General features: G+C 39.1%; 2 protein-coding genes across 9 annotated transcripts in view; one reads left to right on the top strand and one right to left on the bottom strand.

Annotated features, from left to right (window-relative positions):
• Window positions 1-4,674: 4,674 nt before the first annotated feature.
• Window positions 4,675-24,320, top strand: part of LOC108343820 (protein sym-1) — a 55,274-nt gene continuing 35,628 nt past the window's right edge. For all 8 annotated transcript variants that reach the window (XR_008244771.1, XR_008244770.1, XR_008244769.1 and 5 more), the window contains exons 1-7: window positions 4,675-5,101; window positions 5,373-5,460; window positions 6,389-6,483; window positions 6,824-6,896; window positions 7,010-7,102; window positions 7,207-7,293; window positions 8,055-8,135. Coding sequence is in view for 5 of the 8 variants with exons in the window: in XM_052867041.1 (XP_052723001.1) it covers window positions 4,767-5,101; window positions 5,373-5,460; window positions 6,389-6,483; window positions 6,824-6,896; window positions 7,010-7,102; window positions 7,207-7,293; window positions 8,055-8,135 (852 nt within the window). In the remaining 3 variants the exon portion in view is untranslated. The remainder of the gene's footprint in view (window positions 5,102-5,372; window positions 5,461-6,388; window positions 6,484-6,823; window positions 6,897-7,009; window positions 7,103-7,206; window positions 7,294-8,054; window positions 8,136-24,320) is intronic.
• On the bottom strand, window positions 18,695-20,438 carry LOC128193497 (uncharacterized). The gene is made up of 2 exons (XM_052867043.1): window positions 19,440-20,438; window positions 18,695-19,203 (listed from the first exon to the last, which is right to left on the bottom strand). Exon 1 carries the CDS (start codon window positions 20,217-20,219, stop codon window positions 19,482-19,484), a length of 738 nt encoding a protein of 245 aa, XP_052723003.1. The 5' UTR covers window positions 20,220-20,438; the 3' UTR covers window positions 18,695-19,203; window positions 19,440-19,481.

Below are 24,320 nucleotides of genomic sequence, written 5' to 3'. Positions count from 1 at the left end.
ATGATCTTCATATCCCTTATGGGTGGTGTATGATTTGCAGCATACACTTGATGAAATCACCTATATGAGTGTCAAGTGGGGCCGCTTGCATGAGATCTTGGCATGATCTCTAAAGCACTTATGAATACCGGGCACGCGCATGGCCTAGTAAGCGCATCACAACGATAACAGCAAGGATTGTGGGGGTGTACTGTGATTGATAAACCTATAACACACTCAAGTATCTTTGGTTCATATAGCTTGCTATACCAACTATATTGTATGTTAAGTTTCTTGATCTAGGACTGGTTCATATAGCTTGCTATACCAGCTCTGATGCATTACATCTTGTGAAACCTAGAATAATTTCTTTTCTCTTTCGTTTGTATATATATTTTGCAATATGTGGGGGATTGTTATAAAAAGAGTACCGTTATTGCAAAATATCTTGTTTTGATTATGCATGTTCCGCAAGAAGCATTGGAACTTTTCAACCAAGTCTTTTGCTTCCAGGAAATGTTGCTGCCAACGTTCCTATTTGTTGCAATGTTTTATTTTATTAAAAAATATTATATTTCCTAGTAGATATTTTGGTAGATATTTTTGATATTTTGGATCATGGGCTTGGTTCCCCAGCTCTATAAATAGAGCACTTCCTTCACTCCAAAACATAATCAGAATCATTCTTCTCTCATTCTATCTTCTCTTAGTTTCATTCTTTCTCTTTTATTCTTCTCCTAAAAATATTTTGGGTTTAATTTATTCTCTTTATAAGAGATAATTGCTAGTTTTGAGATCCTCAGAAATTCTGAGAAGTTCCTGTTGTATCTTGGGAGACTTGCGCAATACACCGCGGATAAGTCCTTAAGGACAATGAATCTACACACCTCAGGAAATATTGTTCGTGATTATGTTAGCCTTTTTATACAACAGGTCTTTCCTTCACAAATACTCTCACGTGTTCCAGGTGTTCGTCTACTGATAGGCATAAGAATAATAAGCAGGGATGGATTGTATATGAGAGAAGGAATAAGAGAGCGACTTAGCTGTCATCATTTAACTGTTCGACAGTTAAGGGGGGAAGGATGAGGTAGTTATAAATAAAGGGTTGGTTAGTGGGAGAGAGGACTTTTGGGAGAGTTAGTTGTTGACAGGTATTGACCTGTGAAGAGGGTTAAGCCTTTGTTCTCACTGTACAAACATTGGTTCTGTGAATATCATTCTATATTCTTTCATCCTTTCTTGTGTGAGGAAGAGCATTCTTGATTAGGTTCCCAATTTAGGAACCTAACATCCACCCTTTCAGGAGGAACACGTGCTGCAGGGTCACGAAAAAGAGGAAAGAGTTGATCTTTCTTGAAGAGGTGGTGGTGAGGTAGTAGGAGATGAAGGCTGGTTAAGAGGGTTAAGAAGTTGTTGATGATGTTTGTGAATGACACTCTTCATTTGCAAGCTTTGAGGATGAAGCATATCATCGTAAAGGGGGTTTGATTGAACTGAAGCCCGTGTATGAGGCACATAGGAATATGTTGTGATGAAACTAAGGAAGAGAGTAATGTTATAGTCTGTAAAGTGATTGAGGAAGGTGAAATACAAAGAAATTAGGTGATTCCTTTCTTGGAGAACTGTGAGGAGAGTATATCCCCTTGATGTTGTCTGTAAAGGTAGCAGATGCAGGATATTTAAAGGGATTGTGAAAATGGTTTCAGGATTTTGGAGTTCATTGCCTTTGGCTTCTATTTTCTTGAGCAGTGTTTCATTTGCATTCTATTGATCTCGATTGACTTTTCATGTGCTGGCTAGATGAAACATACTACAATGGTGCACAAATCAACTCCATTGTGTTAAGGATTTGCAATATCTTTACCGCATATGTTGTCTTTGGTTGCTATACTAACTCAAACTTGTAGAATTAAAAGATTATATATATTAGGAAGTTAACAACGAACACGGAAAAGTGTCAAAATGCTATTGGATCATTTAAAATAATATTATTTTGAAAAAGTTAGTGTGCAAGGGTGTTGGAAATTGGTTTCTAGTTTTCATTCTCTCTACTCTCCACTTTCATTTTCATTTTCTGCATCGTGTGGTTCCTTTCTTTTCTCTCTCATAAAGCAAGTTCATTTTTTTCTGTGAGACTCCGTTAAAGTAATGGAAAATTCAGGTGAAAAGTTATTCCTTTTCTCATTTGCATTGTTCGTTTCTCCTTTCCCCTCTCTTTTTTCACTTATTCCATTTTGATTTACCCTTTAGCACTTTTAATGTACCCATTTCCATTTGCATTTTACCCTTTGATTATTGATTTATGTTTCATGTAGTTGAATGTGCGTCATCCTTTCGAAACGAAATATGTTGGTGATTTGAATGAAAGATTGACCCCGCACCAGAGGAAGTTAATTGCAAAGACACCATTCAGTTGGTTTTTTGAATGGACGTTTTTCGCAGTATCGATAAATAAAATCAATCATCCACCTAAAAAATGGAATAAATCACGTAAAAACACACCTAAAATCATCCAAAAAGACATAAAAAATGACCTTGGGGAGTCAAGTTCTTCCAACTAGCAAGTCACATATTACTTTTTGTACAAACCAATAATTAGCCCTTAGTAATCGATTACATGAAGTAATCATTACCCAGGCATAACTTGGACAAAAATGGTCATAAACTTCACCTATCTTGGAAATTACTTTCCTGCAGTATTTGTTATAGGAAATTACTTAATATTTGGAGGCTTATGTAACTTTATGCTTCCCATTACTTATATTTCTTCAAACATTTATGAGAGGTATAGTTATCATTTAGTCATTCTCCACATTTGCTCATCAAAAAATTGTTCCACTTGTATTCATTACATTATGCTAATATCATAACTAATCCACCCTTTTTAATCAATTGACGAAATGAAAGTAAATGTCAGTTGGTTGAATTGAATAATCTAATAACTTTCCTTCTTACGACCAATTCAATCATATAAATATTAAGGACTATAAGGTTCTTTGAGAGGGTACATATTGGTGTCAATATTGTTGTCATGGATTCTTAAGTGAGTTCATCACTTAAAGTCAACTTATACATAACTGAAATCACAATTTACACGCTATAGTACTTATAATTTGGATAATGATACTTTGATAACATTTTTTTGACAACATTTTAACATCATTTACGTGTCATTCTGTGATTGGTCCATGTTAGTATTTATGATTATTATTATTGATTGTGGAGTAATTTTGGACCAATAACATAATGAGACGTAAATGATGTTAAAATGTTGTCAAAAAAATGTTGTCAAAGTATGATTATCCTTATAATTTTAAAGTCTTTGAACAATAATATTTATTTAATTCTTGATTGTGTTTCGGATGACAATATTTCAGTTTCAAAAGCCTTTCTTTTGTCAGATATTGAACTTATCTTCTAGTTATGCGGATGGAAAATTAAGGACAACTCTTAACACGGTGAAAAAGTGCAATTTAAAAATTCCATGTTACATAGAAAAACAGAAGTGTGGTCAAAAGGATTGGTACTTTTGGGGTGTAATTTGTAACCACAACATTGGCAGTAATGTTGCTATTGGGTGAAACTTGGAGAAGCTTGTTGGAGAATACTTAGGTTAAGTGGACTTGCAAAAGTTAAAATATTGGTTGCAAAATTCTGTAGAGGTTAGTATACTAGTTCAAGAACCTGCACAGGATAGATACTTGTTGAAAAACATGCAGATTGAGATTTACTGATCTCAAGAAGATGTGAGAAAACTCAAACACTTAATTAATTCAGTGTTTGATAAAATTACGATTGGCTCCATGCACTTTTCACTAAAATTAAGAGATAAAAAAGAAAATTTACAGTGTTTGTTTGTGGTTGGATCTATCAGTTTGTTATGTTTGCGTAGTGATCTGGTTCATATGTGTACTCATGCAATGGTTGGTGTTGTAGCTTCTGAAATTTGTTATAGAAATGGAAATACTTAGTTGATATAGCTTGTGTATGTAAAGAGCCTGGTTTTATTGTTTTTTTCAACCCATCCAAAATATTCATTCCACCCTTGAAAATGTTAGTTCCATTTGGTGAAATGTTTCTGGCTGTAAAAATCCTACTTTAAAAATAAGATACTATTTTTTAATGACAATTTTCTTTTTAAAAAATAAATAATATAGTGTAACAAGCTGCTCCAATTGTAAATTGCATAAATTTGTAAAATTAAACATCATCAATTGGACAGAAAGAACTGAATTATTTAAATTTTGAATTTGCTTTTAACCAAATTGGATCTTTTAATAATTGGTGTAACAAAATTGAATAAAATAAATAAAAAATTTGTTAATTAAATCTAATTTTATCTTAATTGATGTTTAATATTTTATTATTATTTTAAAAGACCCTTCCTTTAACTTGCCATTGAAATTAACAAAATAGATGTACACCTTTGATTTCAGTTAAATCCCAGTCTGATATAAAGTAGTGTTCAAAGAGTAAAATCTTACGAAATTAGAGTGTCAAGCATTGAAAGAAAATAAACATGATAAGAATTTTAAACAATAATAAAAGTTTAACTGTAAATCAAAATAAAGTGAGAGTTTTTAATATTTAAAAAGTTATTTTTTAATAATTATATGCGAGCAATTGAAAAATAAAGTAAACTTAAAGGAATAAACGGTAACATTTTTAATTTTTTTTTGCGGGTGTCCTTTCCCCAACTTGTTCAAACCTGCCATCAAAGTGGTGAGAGACTGCAGCTTTTGGGTATCCATCGTTTCAGAGCCCAAATTCCGTTTGAAAAGAAAATGGTGAATGGAGCATTGTGCTTCCACGTACACAAATTCCCACTCGCTTACCGTGTCCTTAATCTCAACCTCTGTCGTCAACATGCCACGCGCCTTCACTTCCACACTCGCTCTTTGCTCCTCTCTCATCCTTTCAACTTCAATCACTCCGCCACCCCCTTCAAACCCTCCCTCCTCCGCATCCCCGATTCCCGCCTCTTTTCCCTCTCCGACGGCGGCTCGGGCGGAAACGGCGCTCGTGGCGGCGGCGGCTCCAACGGTCCGAATTCCGGTGGCTCTGGCGGTTCGAATTCCGCCGGCGGCAATGGAGGACATAAGTGGTCCTTGTTGTCATGGTAAACAAATATCAACATGCAACCTTATGTATCATGTTCCCTTTGTTTTTTTTCTAAGGTTACTGATGTCTTCTTTGGATAATAAGCACATGCAGAACAATAAAATGTTAATAATCATTTATGAGAAAAGTGTATTTCATTTTTGTTTCTTTATTTTTCTTTTATACGTGTTTGCCAAGAAGATTCCAACTTGTGCTCTGTGAGAGAAACACTTAACCTTATGTCTGAATAATAGACTTTCTTTTGAAAATGTAACATGGTTTTACTACAGGTACTTGGCTCTTCTTGAAAAATACCCTGTTGCGGTGAAAGCTCTAACTTCTGCACTTCTGAATCTAATTGGTGATTTGATTTGCCAGGTATTACACTATTTTTCCCCTTTTCTCTTTCAATTGTTTTGGTTATATTTTATTAGTGTTTCAAAATGTATGATATAAATAGAGACACTTTTTTGCATAGAATATAGCAGTGTTTTTACTTTTGTGCTAACTGCTCTGCTTTATGATAATTTGCCATCTTGTTGTCTGTGGACAAACATGCAAGTTTTCACCGATAATTTAAAAGATCAGGAGAGATGGAATTATGCTCAAATTCGTGGAATCAAGAGTTGTTTTTTTTTTTTTTTTTTGTAAAAGGATTTTATGACATGAATGAAGATTACGGAACTGGCATATAAAGAAATCCAAGCAGCACCCAATTTGCGTAGTTTATTTATAACATTTATGATGATTTTACATAAACTCGCAGTTAGAAAATATTTTGAACATTGAGTTTTTTGGCTACAATCAATAAAAGTGATGTCTTGATGGCTGGATTGGACTTACTGCTATTACCTTCCAATTAAAAGCAAACATGGTTAGACATGCTATGTCATTTGCTCAAGACTGGTATAAATTTATTAACAGTGGTGACAGACTGCTACACTAGTGTCACACAGACTGAGAGTCCTTAAGATGATATATGCTTGCAAGTTGCAATATGTTATGCTCTAAAATCAACAAGAACTGATCTAGTGGATGCCCTACTTTGTGCATTTATCTTAGAAGTAAATTGATTGTTTTTTTTTTTTTAATTTTGTTTCTGAAATTTATCTCTTGCCTTTCGAGGCATTTTGGGTCTATCCTTATTGCTAATGGTATCTAGCTTTATTTTTCATCACTTTTTATATGGATTCTGAAAGGATTACTTTTTTTGTCAATCCTTAATTTACTTTTTGTAGCATTGCGTGCCTATGCTTTCATTCATATATGTTAATTTTTTTAATAAATTTAATCTTATTTTCTACAGCTTGCCATAGATCAAGTGCAGTCACTGGACTTGAAGAGGACATTTGTCTTCACTTTACTCGGTTTTGCTTTAGTGGGTCCAACATTACATTTTTGGTAATTCCCTAGAACCTATGTTGGTATGCCTCTTTATATAGCCTAATAAATATGACTTTGTGACCGTACTTTGAATAATATAATGACATCCCAACCCAACAACAGTAGTAATAAGTTCAATATGTTGGTGTAGGGTTTTTTTTAATAATGTTGATAATATTTATTCATTACCCTGATGAATATTATTAGAAGAATCCATGAAGATTGATTTCTGATATCTGTGGTGTCTATCTTTAGGAAATTTTCCGCCATGGTCACATGAGTTTGGATGAAGGCTAACCGATTTGTCAAGTCTGTCTCATTCCATCGCTCTTCCTGATTTTTTTTTTCTAATTTGTAGGTATTTGTATCTGAGTAAATTGGTTACACTTCCTGGAGCATCAGGCGCTTTTTTGCGGCTTGTACTTGATCAGGTGGGATATTTCTATTGATCCTCCAATACACTGCCAGTCTCCCGTCAGTTATTAATTAATTTTGTGCTTGCGTGTGATAGTTTAATTTTGAATGTTATGAAATCTTTTCACAGCTCTTATTTTCTCCCATATTCATCGGAGTTTTCTTAGCTACGTTGGTGACACTTGAGGGAAATCCATCACAAGCTGTACCCAAGCTAAAACAGGTGTGTGTTTAACTTGCTTGCTTTTATTAAAACGTATTCAAAGGGTGGTTATCAATGTTGTCATGTTTATTAGTGTGTATTCATCTACAAATTTCATTTTGTAGGAGTGGTTCTCTGCAGTTCAAGCAAACTGGAAACTATGGATACCTTTTCAATTTCTCAACTTCAGATTTGTTCCACAACAATTTCAGGTTAGACTGGTAGACTCATGCACACACACTGGGGATTTTACGTCAACATAAATCTGTTCACCACTCTGATACATGTTGGCATTTTAATATTGAAGATCAATGTTTAATTTGACTTCACCAATGCTTAATTTTCTTGAAATTCATTTAAACGAACCAGGATTTTATTTAGTCTATTGCTCCTCGTGGAAATTCATAGTTCTTGAAAAAAGAATATTCTATTGATCTTTCAATAGACACTCTCTCATACTACCTTCTAATCTTTTTTAGCTGAACAACAACGGAAAAATGAACATAATGAAGGAACTTTTTATTAACATTTCCGTATTCATCTTGCAACATGTTTGGATCTCTGGATTCATATTTTTGGTCCCTTGTTTTCAAGTATTATCATATGAAAGAAAATCCTGCTTGGCCTTCTTAGTCGGTTGACAAGGCTTCCCAGTTGTTTGCATTTCATTGTTCCATTTTTTTATGTAAAGCAAACATTTACATTCACACTCACACACATATACTCTTTACTCAAAGTTGATCTTTAATTACATTGAGAAGTTCTCAAATGCCTAAAATCAGTGCAATGGAGCTATCTTTGGTTATGCTTGCTATTTCAGGTGGATATTTTTCAACTTACCCTACCAGATTGTATTTTTTGTGGACAGTATTCCTTGGCCATAGAATCTAATGCTTTCTTCAATGTTCTTATATTTGCTTCTCCCTTTTATTAATGTTATTGTTGAGTTTAAAGTAAATGGACATAATTTCAGGTCCTTGCTGCTAATGTTATTGCTTTGGCTTGGAATGTCATTCTCTCATTTATGGCACACAAAGAGGTTCTTCCAAAATAGGTAAGTTGTATGTTCCTTGAATGCACATATTAGGTTTCTGAGTAGGAAACTAATTAACCACGATCACAATAGACAAAAAAGATAATGAAAGAATGAATTTATCTTATTAATGGTAATAGAATTCTCTAAACAAGGATAGTTGGGAGCATAACCGCTTGTTAACAACCTCAATAATCAAAAGCATAACCCTAACAATAGAATCTAGCTCTATTTATATTAAATATTTCCCGCCCATCTTATACTAAATATTTCCCTAGAATATAGCTCTATTTACTATAAATATCTTATACTGAGTATTTCCCTATAATATAGCTCTATTTACTATAAATATCTTATACTGAATATTTTCCTATAATATGGTTCTATTTACTATAAATATTTTCTGCCCATCCTAACTGCACCAACAGTTAGGATAATAACTCTTCAATCAATTGGCTCTAGTTCTTTTCCTCTTTCTACCGTTCGACTCGAGCTCTCACCGCCTTCAGCCGTTCGAATCGATTTCTCACTGCCTTCCATCGTTTGGCTCAACATCTCCCTGCCTTCCACCATTCGATGCCCTTTTTCTTCTCCCTCACTGCCTTCCACCGTTCGACTCGACCTTTCCCCGCCTTCCACCGATCAGTGTCCTTCCTCTTTTCTCATATACTTTCTTCTTCTCTCGTATACCTTCCAACCCCTAACATTACCCACTGCTTGATGTTCAACCTTCTCCTCAAGGTTGAAATTTGGATTGATCTTTGATAGTCATTGCATCTTCCCACGTTGCTCCATCCAGTCCCCCCTCTTGCCATTCTATTAACACTTGTTGCACCTCGTCCTCCCCTTGTTGTATCTGTCTTCTATCCAAAATTCCGATAGGCCAAAAAGACAGTCCATCTACTTACAAGTATGTTGGCAATTCCTTCTCCACACTTCTTTCACCCACTGCCTTCTTCAACTGGGATACATGGAACACTGGGTGCGGTATCTAGCAATTGGAGCCTAAAAGCGACCTCTTTGACCTTCTGTGTGACTTGGAAAGGCCCAAAATACTGAGCGGCAAACTTAGGATGTAGTCTGACATAGAAGTATGCCTGTGCGGTCTGATCTTTAAGTACACCCAATCCCCAACCTCTACATCTACTGATCTCCTTTTTTTAATGGCCTGTTTCACCATCAGTTCTTGAGCCTGTGCTAAATGAAATTTTAGTTGTTTTAGCACTTCATCCCTTGTCTGCAACTCTTGACCTACAACTTCCATAAGGTTTCCCCTGGTATGAACCTGTGCAAGGAAGGGGGAGATCTCCCATTCACTGTTTCACTTGAGATCTAAAACAGAGAAAAATAGTTCTAAAGGGCTTTAAAGACCCTTCTCAGTTCTATTATTTATATAGATAAAAATCTGATACAATAGATAGATGGAAGATGAAGAGATTGTCCTAGACTGCTAGGAACAATCATTATAGATAACCCAACACACAACTACCTACTTTAGGCCCTGCTCTACTAATCATAGGTAGACTTAATAATTATTCTAACACTCCCCCTCAAGCTGGAGCATACAAATTGTATGTACCCAGCTTGGAACAAATAAACTCAATCCGAGGTCCTCTTAACGACTTAGTCAACACATCTGCGAGTTGGTCATTTGATCCAACAAACTCAGTACATATTTCTTTTGACAATAATTTTTCCCGAACAAAATGACAATCAATTTCTATATGTTTGGTTCTCTCGTGAAACACTGGATTTGATGCAATGTGAAGAGCAGCTTGGTTATCACAATACATTTTCATACTTTGGATGCCACAGAAGTTAAGCTCTTGAAGGAACTGCTTCACCCATATAAGTTCACATGTTAATGAAGCCATTGCCCTATATTCAGCCTCAGTTGTTGATCGAGCCACTACATTTTGTTTCTTACTTTTCCATGAGATAATGTTTCCTCCAAGGAAAACACAATATCTAGTAGTAGATCGTCTATCAATAGGAGAACCTGCCCAATCAGCATCACAATATCCTGATACCTGAAGGCTTCCTTTTTCTTCATATAACAGCCCTTGCCCGGGAGCCTTTTTCACATACCTTAGAATGCGAATGATAGCATTCCAATGGCCAACACATGGAGCTTGCATAAACTGACTAACCACTCCAACTGCAAAAGATAGATCCGGCCTTGTAATAGTGAGATAGATTAGTTTTCCAACTAGCCTCCTATATCTCTCCGGGTCGGAGAATAATTCACCTTCTTCTGTTGTTAATTTTTGATTTGGATCCATAGGACTATCAACCGGTCTACAATCAATCATGCCTGTTTCTTGCAAAATATCCAGAGCATACTTTCTTTGGAAGATTACAACTCCATCTTTTGATTGAGCTACTTCAATGCCTAGGAAGTATTTGAGGCTCCCAAGATCCTTGGTTTGGAAATGTCTACACAAGTACTCCTTCAATTGAGATATTCCAGCAGTATCATTTCCTGTAATAACTATATCATCAACATATACTATCAAGTAAACACATTTCCCAGGAGACGAATGATAATAAAAGACTGAATGGTCTGCTTCACTGCGTTTTAGTCCAAATTTTTGAACAATGGAGCTAAACTTTCCAAACCACGCACGTGGTGATTGCTTGAGCCCATATAGAGATCGATTCAATTTACAAACCATACTAGACTCCCCCTGAGCAACAAACCCTGGAGGTTGCTCCATATAAACTTCTTCCTCAAGATCACCATGGAGAAAGGCATTTTTGATATCCAACTGATGAAGTGGCCAATGACGAATGACTGCCATTGCAAAGAACAATCGAATGGTAGTCATCTTTGCCACGGGAGAAAAGGTGTCACAATAATCAAGACCATAAACCTGAGTGTACCCTTTTGCAACCAGCCGGGCTTTTAGCCTATCAATGTCACCATTAGGGCCGACTTTAATTGCATATACCCATTGACAACCAACAGCCTTTTTGCCCGGGGGAAGTGGCACAAGCTCCCAAGTATGACTGTGGTCAAGAGCCTACATTTCTTCAATCATGGCTTGTCGCCATCTAGGATGATCAAGTGCTTCTTTCACATTTTTAGGAATAACCACAGGAGATACTGAGGATAAAAGGGAATAAAAGGAGGGCGACACTCTGTGATAACTAAGAAAATTATAAATGGGATGAGGGTTTCGAGTGGAACGAGTACCTTTTCTGAGAGCAATGGGCCAACCAGAATCATCTTCACCAGGAGGCGTGACAGGAGATGGTGACGGAGAAGAAACTGAAGGAGGAGATCCACCATTTTCTAGAAGAGGATTACTCACCAGGGTACTGGGTCGAAGGATATCAGTATGTGGAGAGGAAGGTTCGAGAGGACCTTGGGCATGACTTGGATTGACTGAGGTATTGGAGATATTAGACTCAACCACTGGAAGAGGAAGGACCTGGTGGAGGATATGAACATCTTGAATAGAGGGAGAGAAGAAAGGTGTCTGTTCAAAGAAGGTAACATTGGCAGACATGTAGTACTTTTTGGTTTCAGGAGAGTAACACCGGTACTAGGGATGGCAATTTTATCCGCGGGCACGGGTATCCGCGGGTAAAATCCGCGGCAGGTAGTAACTATCCGCGGATATTTACTACCTGCGGGTAACGGTAGCGGGTATTTTAGTATCCGCTTCTAAACGGGTCGGATACGGGTAGTATACTACCTGCCCCGCGGGTACCCATTATCCGGAAAAAATTAAAAAGAAATAATTTATATATTTTTTAATTAAATTTAATTAAAAATAAATAAAATTATATTTTATTAGTTTAAATTTAATTAAAATTAAATTTTAATTTACATTTAATTTAATTTATATTATATATATATTTGTATTTTTATTTAAATTTTATTTTTAAAATGTATTAAATAATTTTTTTTTATTTTTTACGGGTAGCGGGTCGGGTAATGGGTACGATTTTATTCGACGGGTCGGGTTGCGGGTAGGCACTACCCGTGCCCGACCCGACCCGTTGCCATCCCTAACTGGTACCCTTTTTGAAGCCGAGAATAGCCCAAAAAGACACATTTGATCGCACGAGCAGAGAGCTTGTCGAGCCCCGGAGACATGTCGTGAACAAAACAAACACAACCAAAGACTCGAGGAGAGGTGTGAAAGAGAGGATCATTGGGAAAGAGAATGGAGAAAGGGACTTTATTATTGAGAAAGGAGGAAGGCATCCTATTAATAAGAAAACATGCAGTTAAGATGACATCCCCCAATGATGAACAAGAATATTAGCACCAAGCAAAAGGGTACGAGCCGTTTCAACCAAGTGTTTATTTTTTTTTTCGGCTATACCATTTTGCTGGGGTGTATGAGGACAAGTGGACTGATGCAAAATACCATGGGAGCTAAGAAGTGAAGAAAAAGTTGATGAGAAATATTCTTTAGCATTATCACTTCTTAAGACTTTAATTACGTGACCAAATTGGTTCTTGATTTCATTCAAAAAAGATGTGAAAATGGGTAACAGTTCAGAGCGATCTTTCATTAGATAAACCCAAGTACATCTAGAGTATTCATCAATAAAAGTAACAAAATACCTAAAACCAAAAGAAGAGACGCGACTAGGTCCCCAAACATCAGAATGAATAATAGAGAAACTAGAAGTACACATTGATTGAGACCTTTTAGGAAAGACAGATCTAACATGTTTTCCTAGTTGACATGACTCACATTCTAAAGTCTGAAGACCACTAAGTTCAGGACACGTCTTTTTTAACTTTGACAAGTGAGGATGGCCAAACCGATCATGTAACACTTTAGGGGGAAGAAGAGCTACAACACAAGATACCCGTGGACGAGATCCAAAATGGTATAAACCTCCAGCTTCATATCCTTCTCCAATCTGTCTCCCCGAGCCACGCTCCTGTATAACAAAAGATTTTGAATCGAAAGTTATTGAACAAGGTAATATTTTGGTTAACTGACTTAGGTTAAATTAAATTGAAATTAAATTCAACAAGATAATGAAAGAATGAATTTCTCTTATTTTAATGGTAATAAAATTCTCTAAATAAGGATAGTTGGGAGCATAACCTCCCTCACAAGACTGTAGCCACTTGTTAACAACCTTAATAATCAAAAGCATAACCCTAACAATAGAATCTAGCTTTATTTATATTAAATATTTACTGCCCATCTTATACTAAATATTTCCCTAGAATATAGCTCTATTTACTATAAATATTTTATACTGAATATTTTCCTATAATATAGCTCTATTTAATATAAATATCTTATACTGAATATTTTCCTATAATATAGCTTTATTTACTATAAATATTTCCCGTCCATCCTAACTGCTACAACAGTTAGGATAGTAACTCTTCAATCAATTGACTCCAATTCTTCTCCTCTTTCCACCGTTTGGCTCGAGCCCTCATCGCCTCAGCCGTTCGGCTTGATTCCTCACCGCCTTCTATTGTTCGTCTTGACATCTCCCCACCTTCCACCATTCGGTGCCCTTCTTCTCCCTCACTGCCTTCCACCGTTCGGCTTGACCTCTCCCTGCCTTCCCCACTGTGGTTCGGTGTCCTTCTTTTCTCATTCTCAGATTTAGAAGGAATATTATTTCTTTCTTATTCTCATTATGAGGTTATTCACCTCTATAAATATACATGGGTTAGCTGCATATTTTAGGAAATGCAGACTATTAATTCTAAGAAACAGATCCCTATGATTACGGGATCAATCATACATAAATAAACCTAATAAATGCAGCACATAACTGTTGCATAAATACAGCCTATCAAATATAAAAACATCCTAAAAATATATCACGACAATTACTACCACGTCAATCATGGTTTTGACACTCCCCCTCAAGCTGGTGAATTGGTGTTTTCCATTCCCAGCTTGGATATAATCCCTTCAAATTTACTGTAGTTCAGGCCCTTGGTGAGGATGTCCGCAAGTTGGTTTTGAGTGGGACATATATGGTGTGCAAATCATGCCACTGTCAAGTTTTTCCTTGATAAAGTGTCTATCGACTTCAATATGTTTTGTCCTATCATGTTGAATCGAGTTGTGAGCTATGCTAATTGTAGATTTATTATCGCAATATAACCTCATAGGTTCATCCCACTTTATCTTCAAGTCTTCCAATATAATCTTAAGCCATAGAAGTTCACATATTCCGTGAGCCATTGCACGAGATTCTGCTTCAGCACTTGATCTAGCCACTACACTCTGTTTTTTACTCTTCCAAGTGACTAAGTTTCCACCGAGGAAGGTGCAGTATCCCGTGGTTGACCTTCTATCTACAACTGACCCTGCATAGTCTGCATCTGTATATGCTTCAAGACTTACACTCTTGTTCCGCTTGAACAAAATTCCTCTTCCGGAGGTTCCTTTTAAGTACTGAACAATCCTAAGGGCAGCTTGTAGATGAGCTTCCTTTGGTTGGTGCATAAATTGGCTGACTAGACTTACAGCAAAAGCAATGTCTGGTCTAGTATGAGATAAGTAAATAAGTCTGCCCACAAGTCTTTGATACATTTCCTTGTCCACCGCAATATCCTCCTCCATACTTCCCAATTTTATATTTGGATCAACTGGAGTATTTGCTGGTCTGCAGCCTGTCTTCCCTGTTTCTTTGAGCAAATCAGTAATATACTTCTGTTGAGATATGAAGATCCCTTTCTTGGAATGAGCCACTTCAATTCCCAAAAAATATATTTAAGCCTCTCCAGCGTCTTGATCTCAAATTCAGTGGCAAGACACTCACTTAACACTTGTTGTTCCCGCTTGTCGTCCCCACTTACTATAATATCATCTACATACACTAATAAAAGTGTTACTCCCCCTGAAACTGAATGTTTGATAAATAATGTGTGATCTCCTTGGCTCTGTTTGTAGCCCAGACCTGTCATGACCTTGGTAAATCTTCCAAACCATGCTCTTAGAGATTGTTTCAGCCCATATAGAGCCTTTCTTAGTTTGCAAACAGTTCCAGCAGCAACCTGATTATTGTAACCAGGGGGCAATTCCATGTATATTTCTTCTTCAAGATCTCCATGCAAAAAGGCATTCTTAGCAGCAACCTGATTATTGTAACCAGGGGGCAATTCCATGTATATTTCTTCTTCAAGATCTGCATGCAAAAAGGCATTCTTCACATCAAATTGCTGCAAATCCCAATCATTATTAGTTGCCAATGACAATATTACTCTGACTGTGTTCATCTTAGCAACCGGGGCAAATGTCTCCAAGTAATCAACTCCATAGGTTTGAGTGAAGCCTTTAGCTACCAACCTTGCCTTGTGACGTTCAATGGTCCCATCGGCCCTATACTTCATTGTATATACCCACTTACATCCAACTGGTTTTTTTCCAGGAGGTAGGGTGACAAGTTCCCAAGTTCTATTTTTATTTAACGCATCCATTTCCACATCCATGACATGTTTCCATTTCCTGTCAGACAATGCTTCAGATACAGATGAAGGTGTGTGTGTGGAGTTGAGGTTAGTGAGAAAAGTTTTATGGGTAGGAGAGAATTTTTCAAAGGATAAGAAATTTGACAGTGGGTAAAGTGGTTGTTGGGTGCATGTTCTAGTTCCCTTTCTAAGGGCAATGGGCAGGTCCAGAGTTTGGTCCACCACCGTTACCTCATGCAGTGACGGTGGGTTGGATTCTTGGACATTGCCAGATCCTGGAATGGCCTTTTCTTTCCTTGAATATACCAGATTTTTCCCAAACTTTCCGCCTCCATCAGGTGCAGGTGCAGGCTGTTTTGCTGGTTCAGGTGCAGGAGGTCTCACTAGTTCAGGTGCAGCATGATCATCATGCTCAATGTTTCCCTCCATGTTTCCCTCAGTTTCAGGGTCAATTTCCTGGCTGTTGAATATAGTAAAAAACTATATATTAGATTAATCTCCCTTGTGTTAACACACATAGGGTTCTCTATTTATAATAGAAGAAATATGTGCTAAGCCCAAAATACAACTTGAGATCTAAAACAGTAAAAAATAGTTCTAAAGGGCTTGAAAGACCCTTCTCAGTTCTATTATTTATATAGATAAAAATATGATACAATAGATAGATGGAAGATGAAGAGATTGTCCTAGACTGCTAGGAACAATCATTATAGATAACCCAACACACAACTACCTACTTTTAGGCCCTGCTCTGCTAATCATAGGTAGACTTAATAATTATTCTAACACTCCCCCTCAAGCTGGAGCATACAAATTGTATGTACCAAGCTTGGAACAAATAAACTCAATCCGAGGTCCCCTTAACGACTTAGTCAACACATCTGCGAGTTGGTCATTTGATCCAACAAACTCAGTACATATTTCTTTTGACAATAATTTTTCCCGAACAAAATGACAATAAATTTCTATATGTTTGGTTCTCTCGTGAAACACTGGATTTGATGCAATGTGAAGAGCAGCTTGGTTATCACTATACATCTTCATACTTTGGATGCCACAGAAGTTAAGCTCTTGAAGGAACTGCTTCACCCATATAAGTTCACATGTTAATGAAGCCATTGCCCTGTATTCAGCCTCAGCTGTTGATCGAGCCACTACATTTTGTTTCTTACTTTTCCATGAGATAATGTTTCCTCCAAGGAAAACACAATATCCAGTAGTAGATCGTCTATCAATAGGAGAACCTGCCCAATCAGCATCACAATATCCTGATACCTGAAGGCTTCCTTTTTCTTCATATAACAGCCCTTGCCCGGGAGCCTTTTTCACATACCTTAGAATGCGAATGATAGCATTCCAATGGCCAACACATGGAGCTTGCATAAACTGACTAACCACTCCAACTGCAAAAGATAGATCCGACCTTGTAATAGTGAGATAGATTAGTTTTCCAACTAGCCTCCTATATCTCTCCGGGTCGGAGAATAATTCACCTTCTTCTGTTGTTAATTTTTGATTTGGATCCATAGGGCTATCAACCGGTCTACAATCAATCATGCCTGTTTCTTGCAAAATATCCAGAGCATACTTCCTTTGGGAGATTACAACTCCATCTTTTGACTGAGCTACTTCAATGCCTAGGAAGTATTTGAGGCTCCCAAGATCCTTGGTTTGGAAATGTCTACACAAGTACTCCTTCAATTGAGATATTCCAGCAGTATCATTTCCTGTAATAACTATATCATCAACATATACTATCAAGTAAACACATTTTCCAGGAGACGAATGATAATAAAAGACTGAATGATCTGCTTCACTGCGTTTTAGTCCAAATTTTTGAACAATGGAGCTAAACTTTCCAAACCAAGCACGTGGTGATTGCTTGAGCCCATATAGAGATCGGTTCAATTTACAAACCATACTAGACTCCCCCTGAGCAACAAACCCTGGAGGTTGCTCCATATAAACTTCTTCCTCAAGATCACCATGGAGAAAGGCATTTTTGATATCCAACTGATGAAGTGGCCAATGACGGATGGCTGCCATTGCAAAGAACAATCGAATGGTAGTCATCTTTGCCACGGGAGAAAAGGTGTCACAATAATCAAGACCATAAACCTGAGTGTACCCTTTTGCAACCAGCCGGGCTTTGAGCCTATCAATGTCACCATTAGGGCCGACCTTAATTGCATATACCCATCGACAACCAACAGCCTTTTTGCCCGGGGGAAGTGGCACAAGCTCCCAAGTATGACTGTGGTCAAGAGCCTGCATTTCTTCAATCATGGCTTGTCGCCATCCAGGATGATCAAGTGCTTCTTTCACATTTTTAGGAATAACCACAGGAGATACTGAGGATAAAAGGGAATAAAAGGAGGGCGACACTCTGTGATAACTAAGAAAATTATAAATGGGATGAGGGTTTCGAGTGGAACGAGTACCTTTTCTGAGAGCAATGGGCCAACCAAAATCATCTTCACCAGGAGGCGTGACAGGAGATCGTGACGGAGAAGAATCTGAAGGAGGAGATCCACCATTTTCTAGAAGAGGATTACTCACCGGGGTACTGTGTCGAAGGATATCAGTATGTGGAGAGGAAGGTTCGGGAGGACCTTGGGCATGACTTGGATTGACTGAGGCATTGGAGATATTAGACTCAACCACTGGAAGAGGAAGGACCTGGTGGAGGATATGAACATCTTGAACAGAGGGAGAGAAGAAAGGTGTCTATTCAAAGAAGGTAACATTGGCAGACATGTAGTACTTTTTGGTTTCAGGAGAGTAACACCGGTACCCTTTTTGAAGCCGAGAATAGCCCAAAAAGACACATTTGATCGCACGAGCAGAGAGCTTGTCGAGCCCCGGAGACATGTCGTGAACAAAACAAACACAACCAAAGACTCGAGGAGAGGTGTGAAAGAGAGGATCATTGGGAAAGAGAATGGAGAAAGGGACGTTATTATTGAGAGAGGAGGAAGGCATCCTATTAATAAGAAAACATGCAGTTAAGATGGCATCCCCCCAATGATGAACATGAATATTAGCACCAAGCAAAAGGGTACGAGCCGTTTCAACCAAGTGTCTATTTTTTCTTTCGGCTATACCATTTTGCTGGGGTGTATGAGGACAAGTGGACTGATGCAAAATACCATGGGAGCTAAGAAGTGAAGAAAAAGTTGATGAGAAATACTCTTTAGCATTATCACTTCTTAAGACTTTAATTACGTGACCAAATTGGTTCTTGATTTCATTCAAAAAAGATGTGAAAATGGGTAACAATTCAGAGCGATCTTTCATTAGATAAACCCAAGTACATCTAGAATACTCATCAATAAAAGTAACAAAATACCTAAAACCAAAAGAAGAGACGCGACTAGGTCCCCAGACATCAGAATGAATAATAGAGAAACTAGAAGTACACATTGATTGAGACCGTTTAGGAAAGACAGATCTAACATGTTTTCCTAGTTGACATGACTCACATTCCAAAGTCTGAAGACCACTAAGTTCAGGACACATCTTTTTTAACTTTGACAAGTGAGGATGGCCAAACCGATCATGTAACACTTTAGGGGGAAGAGCTGCAACACAAGATACCCGTGGACGAGATCCAAAATGGTATAAACCTCCAGCTTCATATCCTTCTCCAATCTGTCTCCCCGAGCCACGCTCCTGTATAACAAAAGATTTTGAATCGAAAGTTATGGAACAAGGTAACATTTTGGTTAACTGACTTAGGGAAATTAAATTGAATGGACAGTGAGGGACAAAAAGAACAGATTTCAGAGTTAGAGAGGGAGACAGGGAGACTTGACCGACTCCCTTTGAACAAGTTTTAGAGCCATTTGCAAGGGTAATGAAATGGGGTTTTTCTTGGAGGGAAAGGGTTGAGAACAATGAGGTATTACCAGAAATGTGATCAGAAGCACCCGAGTCAATTACCCATGAATTTAGACCTTCCATGGATTGAGAAATGCAAGCTGTGGACGTCCTCGACCTCCACGTCCTCCTCCTCTAGTGCCACGTCCTCCTCTTCCTCGCGTGGCAACCATGAGAGATGGTTCCATTGTTTCATGAGCTTCCTGAGACTGAGACACCGGAACACGAAGAAGACGTGTGGTCAAGGCTTCCAAGGAGGGGACCTCATGACTTGTGAGAAGTTGATCTCTGATGTGATTCAAATCTGGATGCAAAGCACGGAGGATCATCACCATATAATACTTGTCAAGCTTCTTTTTGATATCTTCTGAAGATTCCACTTCCAAGAACATTCTCAATTCTTCCACAGCTGCTTGGGCTTCAGTCATGAAGGAGACCATATCATGGTCTGTCATTTTGAGACAGGCGAGCTTGTTTGCGGTATCATAGAGACGTTGAATATCATTAGCATAAATGCTTTGAGCTTTCTTCCAAAAAGTGTAACATGTCTTGAACGCTCTCAGAGATATCAAAAGCCGTGGTTCCACAGATTGCCACAATAGGGCATACAATTGGAAATCAGCTTGTTTCCATTTTTCAGCTTTGTCAGAAGGAACTTGGCTCCCATCCTGCTCAAGGTGGTCATAATGTCCTTGACCAAGGAACCACATTTCCACAGCAGCAGACCAACACAGATAATTCTTTCCATTTAGCTTTTCGGAAGTGATTGAGGGACTTCCAGAGAAAGAAAGAGCACTTCCAGACGCCATTCTTTGATAAAAAACAGGAAAAGGAACCAGAAAAACCAGAAATACCGTGAAGAACCAGAAAACCCTAAAGGGTTCCTTAGGGTTTTCTTAAAGGGGAGCTTCTGGACACACCAAAGTAGAATTTTGAGGGGCAGAACGGACAGAGGAGCAGAGGGCGACAGCTATGGAGGTGGCGCGGCGACTTTTCGGTGAGCAGAGGGCGGCGCGTGGACAACACGCGCCTGTTCGCAGCGCACAAAGAGGCGGCGCGTGGCGGATCGTGGAGGAGAATCAGGCGAACCCACCGGTGGGGTTGGCTGTCGCGTGAAGAGGCGAACCAGATTCAGTGGTCGCCTGACGGAACAGTGACGGCGGTCGGCGGCAGACAGCGGTGAACGGCGGCGGACGGCGACGGATGGCGGCGAACGGTGGTGGACAGCAGCGGACAGCAGCGAGATGGTGGACAACCAAGTTGAAGAACTTCAAACTGCAGTTGACAGCTGCAATTAGTGGCGAGACAGCCGCGGACAACGGCGAACGGCACCGGACAGATGCAAACAACAGTGATAGTGCTGGTGGACAACCCAGGACAGAAACCAGAGCAGGATGAACCTGCTCTGATACCAACTTGAGATCTAAAACAGTAAAAAATAGTTCTAAAGGGCTTGAAAGACCCTTCTCAGTTCTATTATTTATATAGATAAAAATATGATACAATAGATAGATGAAAGATGAAGAGATTGTCCTAGACTGCTAGGAACAATCATTATAGATAACCCAACACACAACTACCTACTTTTAGGCCCTGCTCTACTAATCATAGGTAGACTTAATAATTATTCTAACAATACAAATGAGAAATAATAACAAACTAACTAAAAGATAAAAGATATAATATATCTAACACTCCCCCTCAAGCTGGAGCATACAAATTGTATGAACTAAGCTTGGAATAGATGAACTCAGTGTTGAACTAGATGATTTGTCTTCAAGAGTGTGAGGCAAACATAGATGGACTAACAGTAGCTTGTGAAACTTCAACTTCAAAAGTGGATGAAGGAAAGCCGTGGTGGACAATGACAAACTGCAAGGACTGATTTCCAATCAATGATGGATGAGTGACGGGATCAACAGTGGTAGCTAAAAGCTAAGAGCTACAAAACTGCAGGGACTACACTAAATCCTCATCAATGATGGCTGGGTGACGGGATCAACAGTAGTAGCTGAAATCTACAAAACTGCAGGGACTACACCCATATATATGTGACTTGTAGTGTCTTGGAAACGTACTCCCCCTTAGTGTGAACGACGGAAATGTGGAATATCACAGTTGCTGGACCACTAAAACAGAAACAAAATACTAAGCTATAATGCTGAAATAAAGTCATCAAAGATCCAAAGATTGGAGGTCCAAAATTCTTTGCTGGACAACTCCCAAGTGGTGATACTTAGCAGTGTATCACAAGAAGATCGGGCTAAACTCTAGCCCAAGAAGAACTGACACAGTTGCGTCTGTCTGAGACGGTAGTTGTTGCAGCGGCGGTTGACTGCTATAAAACTGTAGGGACTAAATTGCAATCACTGACTGATGAGGCCTGTAGTGGCTGGAAGCGACAAAACTACAGGGACTGCCATCACTAATTGACGAGGTGATGGGGGCCTACAGTTGTTGGAAGCATACGGTGCCTGGACAACGACATACGGTGCTAAACAGCGGCAAACAGTGCCGAACAGCGGCAAAAAGTGCCAAACAGCGGCAAACAGCGCCGAACGGCGCCGGACAGCGACAAACGGCGCCGGACAGCGGAAGACGGCGCCAGGACAGCGGAAGACGGTGCGGACAGCGGCAGACGGCGCGGACGGCGGCAAACAGTGGCTGGACAGCGACAAACAGTGCCTGTACAACGGAAAACGGTGCTTAGACCATCAACGGCGGTTACGAAGACAGACGAAGATGGCAGCAATGGCTGCTCTGAGGTCTGATTAGAGAGAGGGAGGTCCGGCGAGAGCTATGGAGGTGTCGCGGTGAAACTCCGACATCGGGAAGGCGGCACGTGCAGAACACGCGCCCGAGATCTGACGGAAAGAGGAGGCGCGTGGAGGCGCGTGAAGAGGAGTCTGGTCTTGTCTCCGTCGGGGTTGGCCGTCGCTCGAGGAGATGCTTCAGATCTGCTGGTCACTGGTCGAAACTGTGACGGCGACCGACGACGGACTGGCCTGAAAGAAGTGCTGCGTGGCGGCGCGTGACTAAGAACTGGCTCTCGAAACCGGCGTGGTTGGCCGTCGCTCGAAGAGACGGTCCAGATCTGCAGGTCACCGGCTAAAACTACGGTGGTGGCCGGCAGTTGCGACGGTGGCTGGCCGCGAAAAGTGGCGGCGACAGCGATAGCAGCGACGGCAGCGGAAAGCGGCGATGGTCGACGACAGAGGCGACTGGCTGCACTGAGAAGAAGAGAAAATGGGCTGCCGACTGAAGATGATCAGAGAACCACTAGAAGAGGATCAGAGAACCTGCTCTGATACCATGTTGAATATAGTAAAAAACTATATATTAGATTAATCTCCCTTGTGTTAACACACATAGGGTTCTCTATTTATAATAGAAGAAATATGGGCTAAGCCCAAAATACAAATGAGAAATAATAACAAACTAACTAAAAGATAAAAGATATAATATATCTAACCAATTTCAGGTCCAAACGTCATATTTGGGAACATGAGAGTCTCATCTTCCTTTCTTACATTCTCCCCTTGAAGATGAGGTTGTTTAAAGTAGCTTTCTTGTTTATTGAATGTGACATCTCTTGACACATAGAATTTTTTTGAGAGGGGTTGAAAACATTTGTACCCTTTTTGTGTGGTAGAGTACCCTAAGAAGACACACTTGACAGCCCTAAGATCCAACTTTCCCCTTTCATTACTATGAATATGCACAAAGGATACACACCCAAATATTCTAGGTTGAAGGTTATTTGTAGGGTCTAAGTGTGGTGGGTAGAACGAGGATAGAACTTCCATGGGACTTTTAGAGTTTAAAATTTTAGTGGGTAGCCTATTAATTAGATAGGTGGCAGTAAGAAGGGCTTCCCCCCAAAATCTCTTAGGAACATGGTTTTGAAAAAGTAGAGCTCTAGTTTGATCGAATAGGTGCTCATTTTTCCTTTCTGCAATCCCATTCTGTTGAGGTGTGTTTACACATGAGGACTCATGGATTATCCCTTCCCCTTGGCAAAAGGAGTTTAGAACAAGGTTAAAGTAGTCCTTGGCATTGTCAGACCTAATTCTTTTGATACTGACCCCAAATTGATTTTTAATCATTGAGACAAATTGGATAAACATACAGCTAACTTCAGATTTTTGTTTCAATAAAAACACCCAAGTCACCTGGGTACAATCATCAATGAATGTTAAAAACCATTTAGCACCTGAGATATTAGGAACATGGGCAGGACCCCATACATCAGTGTGAACAAGAGAAAATGGGAGAGAACTCATCTTATTGCTAATGGGAAAAGGTACACGCTTGTGTTTTGCAAACTCACACACCTCACAATGGAGACTCTCCACATTTAAATTTTTAAACAGGGAAGGAAACAACACTTTTATAACACGGAATGACGGATGTCCTAGCCGGTAATGATGAAGTTGAGCTTTCTCTTTATTGGTCATGATGGATGTAGATATAAGACTCTTGGTAGGCAGATTAGGGTTCTCCATGTAGTATAGGCCATTCCATTCTCTAGCATGTCCAATCATCCTCCCCGAGTTCTTGTCCTGCAAGATACAAGCGTTGCTGTAAAAGACAACATTACATGAAAGATCTTTGGTAAGTTTTTGTATGGAAATCAAGTTGGTGGATAGTTTAGGGACATGAAGGACATTTTTTAAGGTCATGGATGGGCTTATTTGGACCTCTCCTTGTCCGGCTGCAGTTATAAGGGTTCCATCTGCGGTAGAAATTTTCTTGTTGCTAGGACATGGGGAATACGTGGAAAAGTATTTGGGTAAGGGGGTCATATGGTCAGTGGCTCCAGAGTCTAATATCCAGTAATGTGTAAGTGGTGTATCTGAAACATTGAGCCCAAACAGAAACGGAAACTTACCAGAGTATGTCAATGTACA

The sequence above is a fragment of the Vigna angularis genome, chromosome 8 (assembly GCF_016808095.1).
Source record: "Vigna angularis cultivar LongXiaoDou No.4 chromosome 8, ASM1680809v1, whole genome shotgun sequence".
Lineage (NCBI taxonomy): Eukaryota > Viridiplantae > Streptophyta > Magnoliopsida > Fabales > Fabaceae > Vigna > Vigna angularis.
Note: the sequence above shows the minus strand (reverse complement) of the source record. Positions and strands in the feature narration are given on the sequence as shown.

Bases quoted from the DNA above. Each gene is read 5' to 3' on its own strand.
- LOC128193497 (XM_052867043.1), bottom strand. From the start codon at position 20,219: ATGGCGTCTGGAAGTGCTCTTTCTTTCTCTGGAAGTCCCTCAATCACT.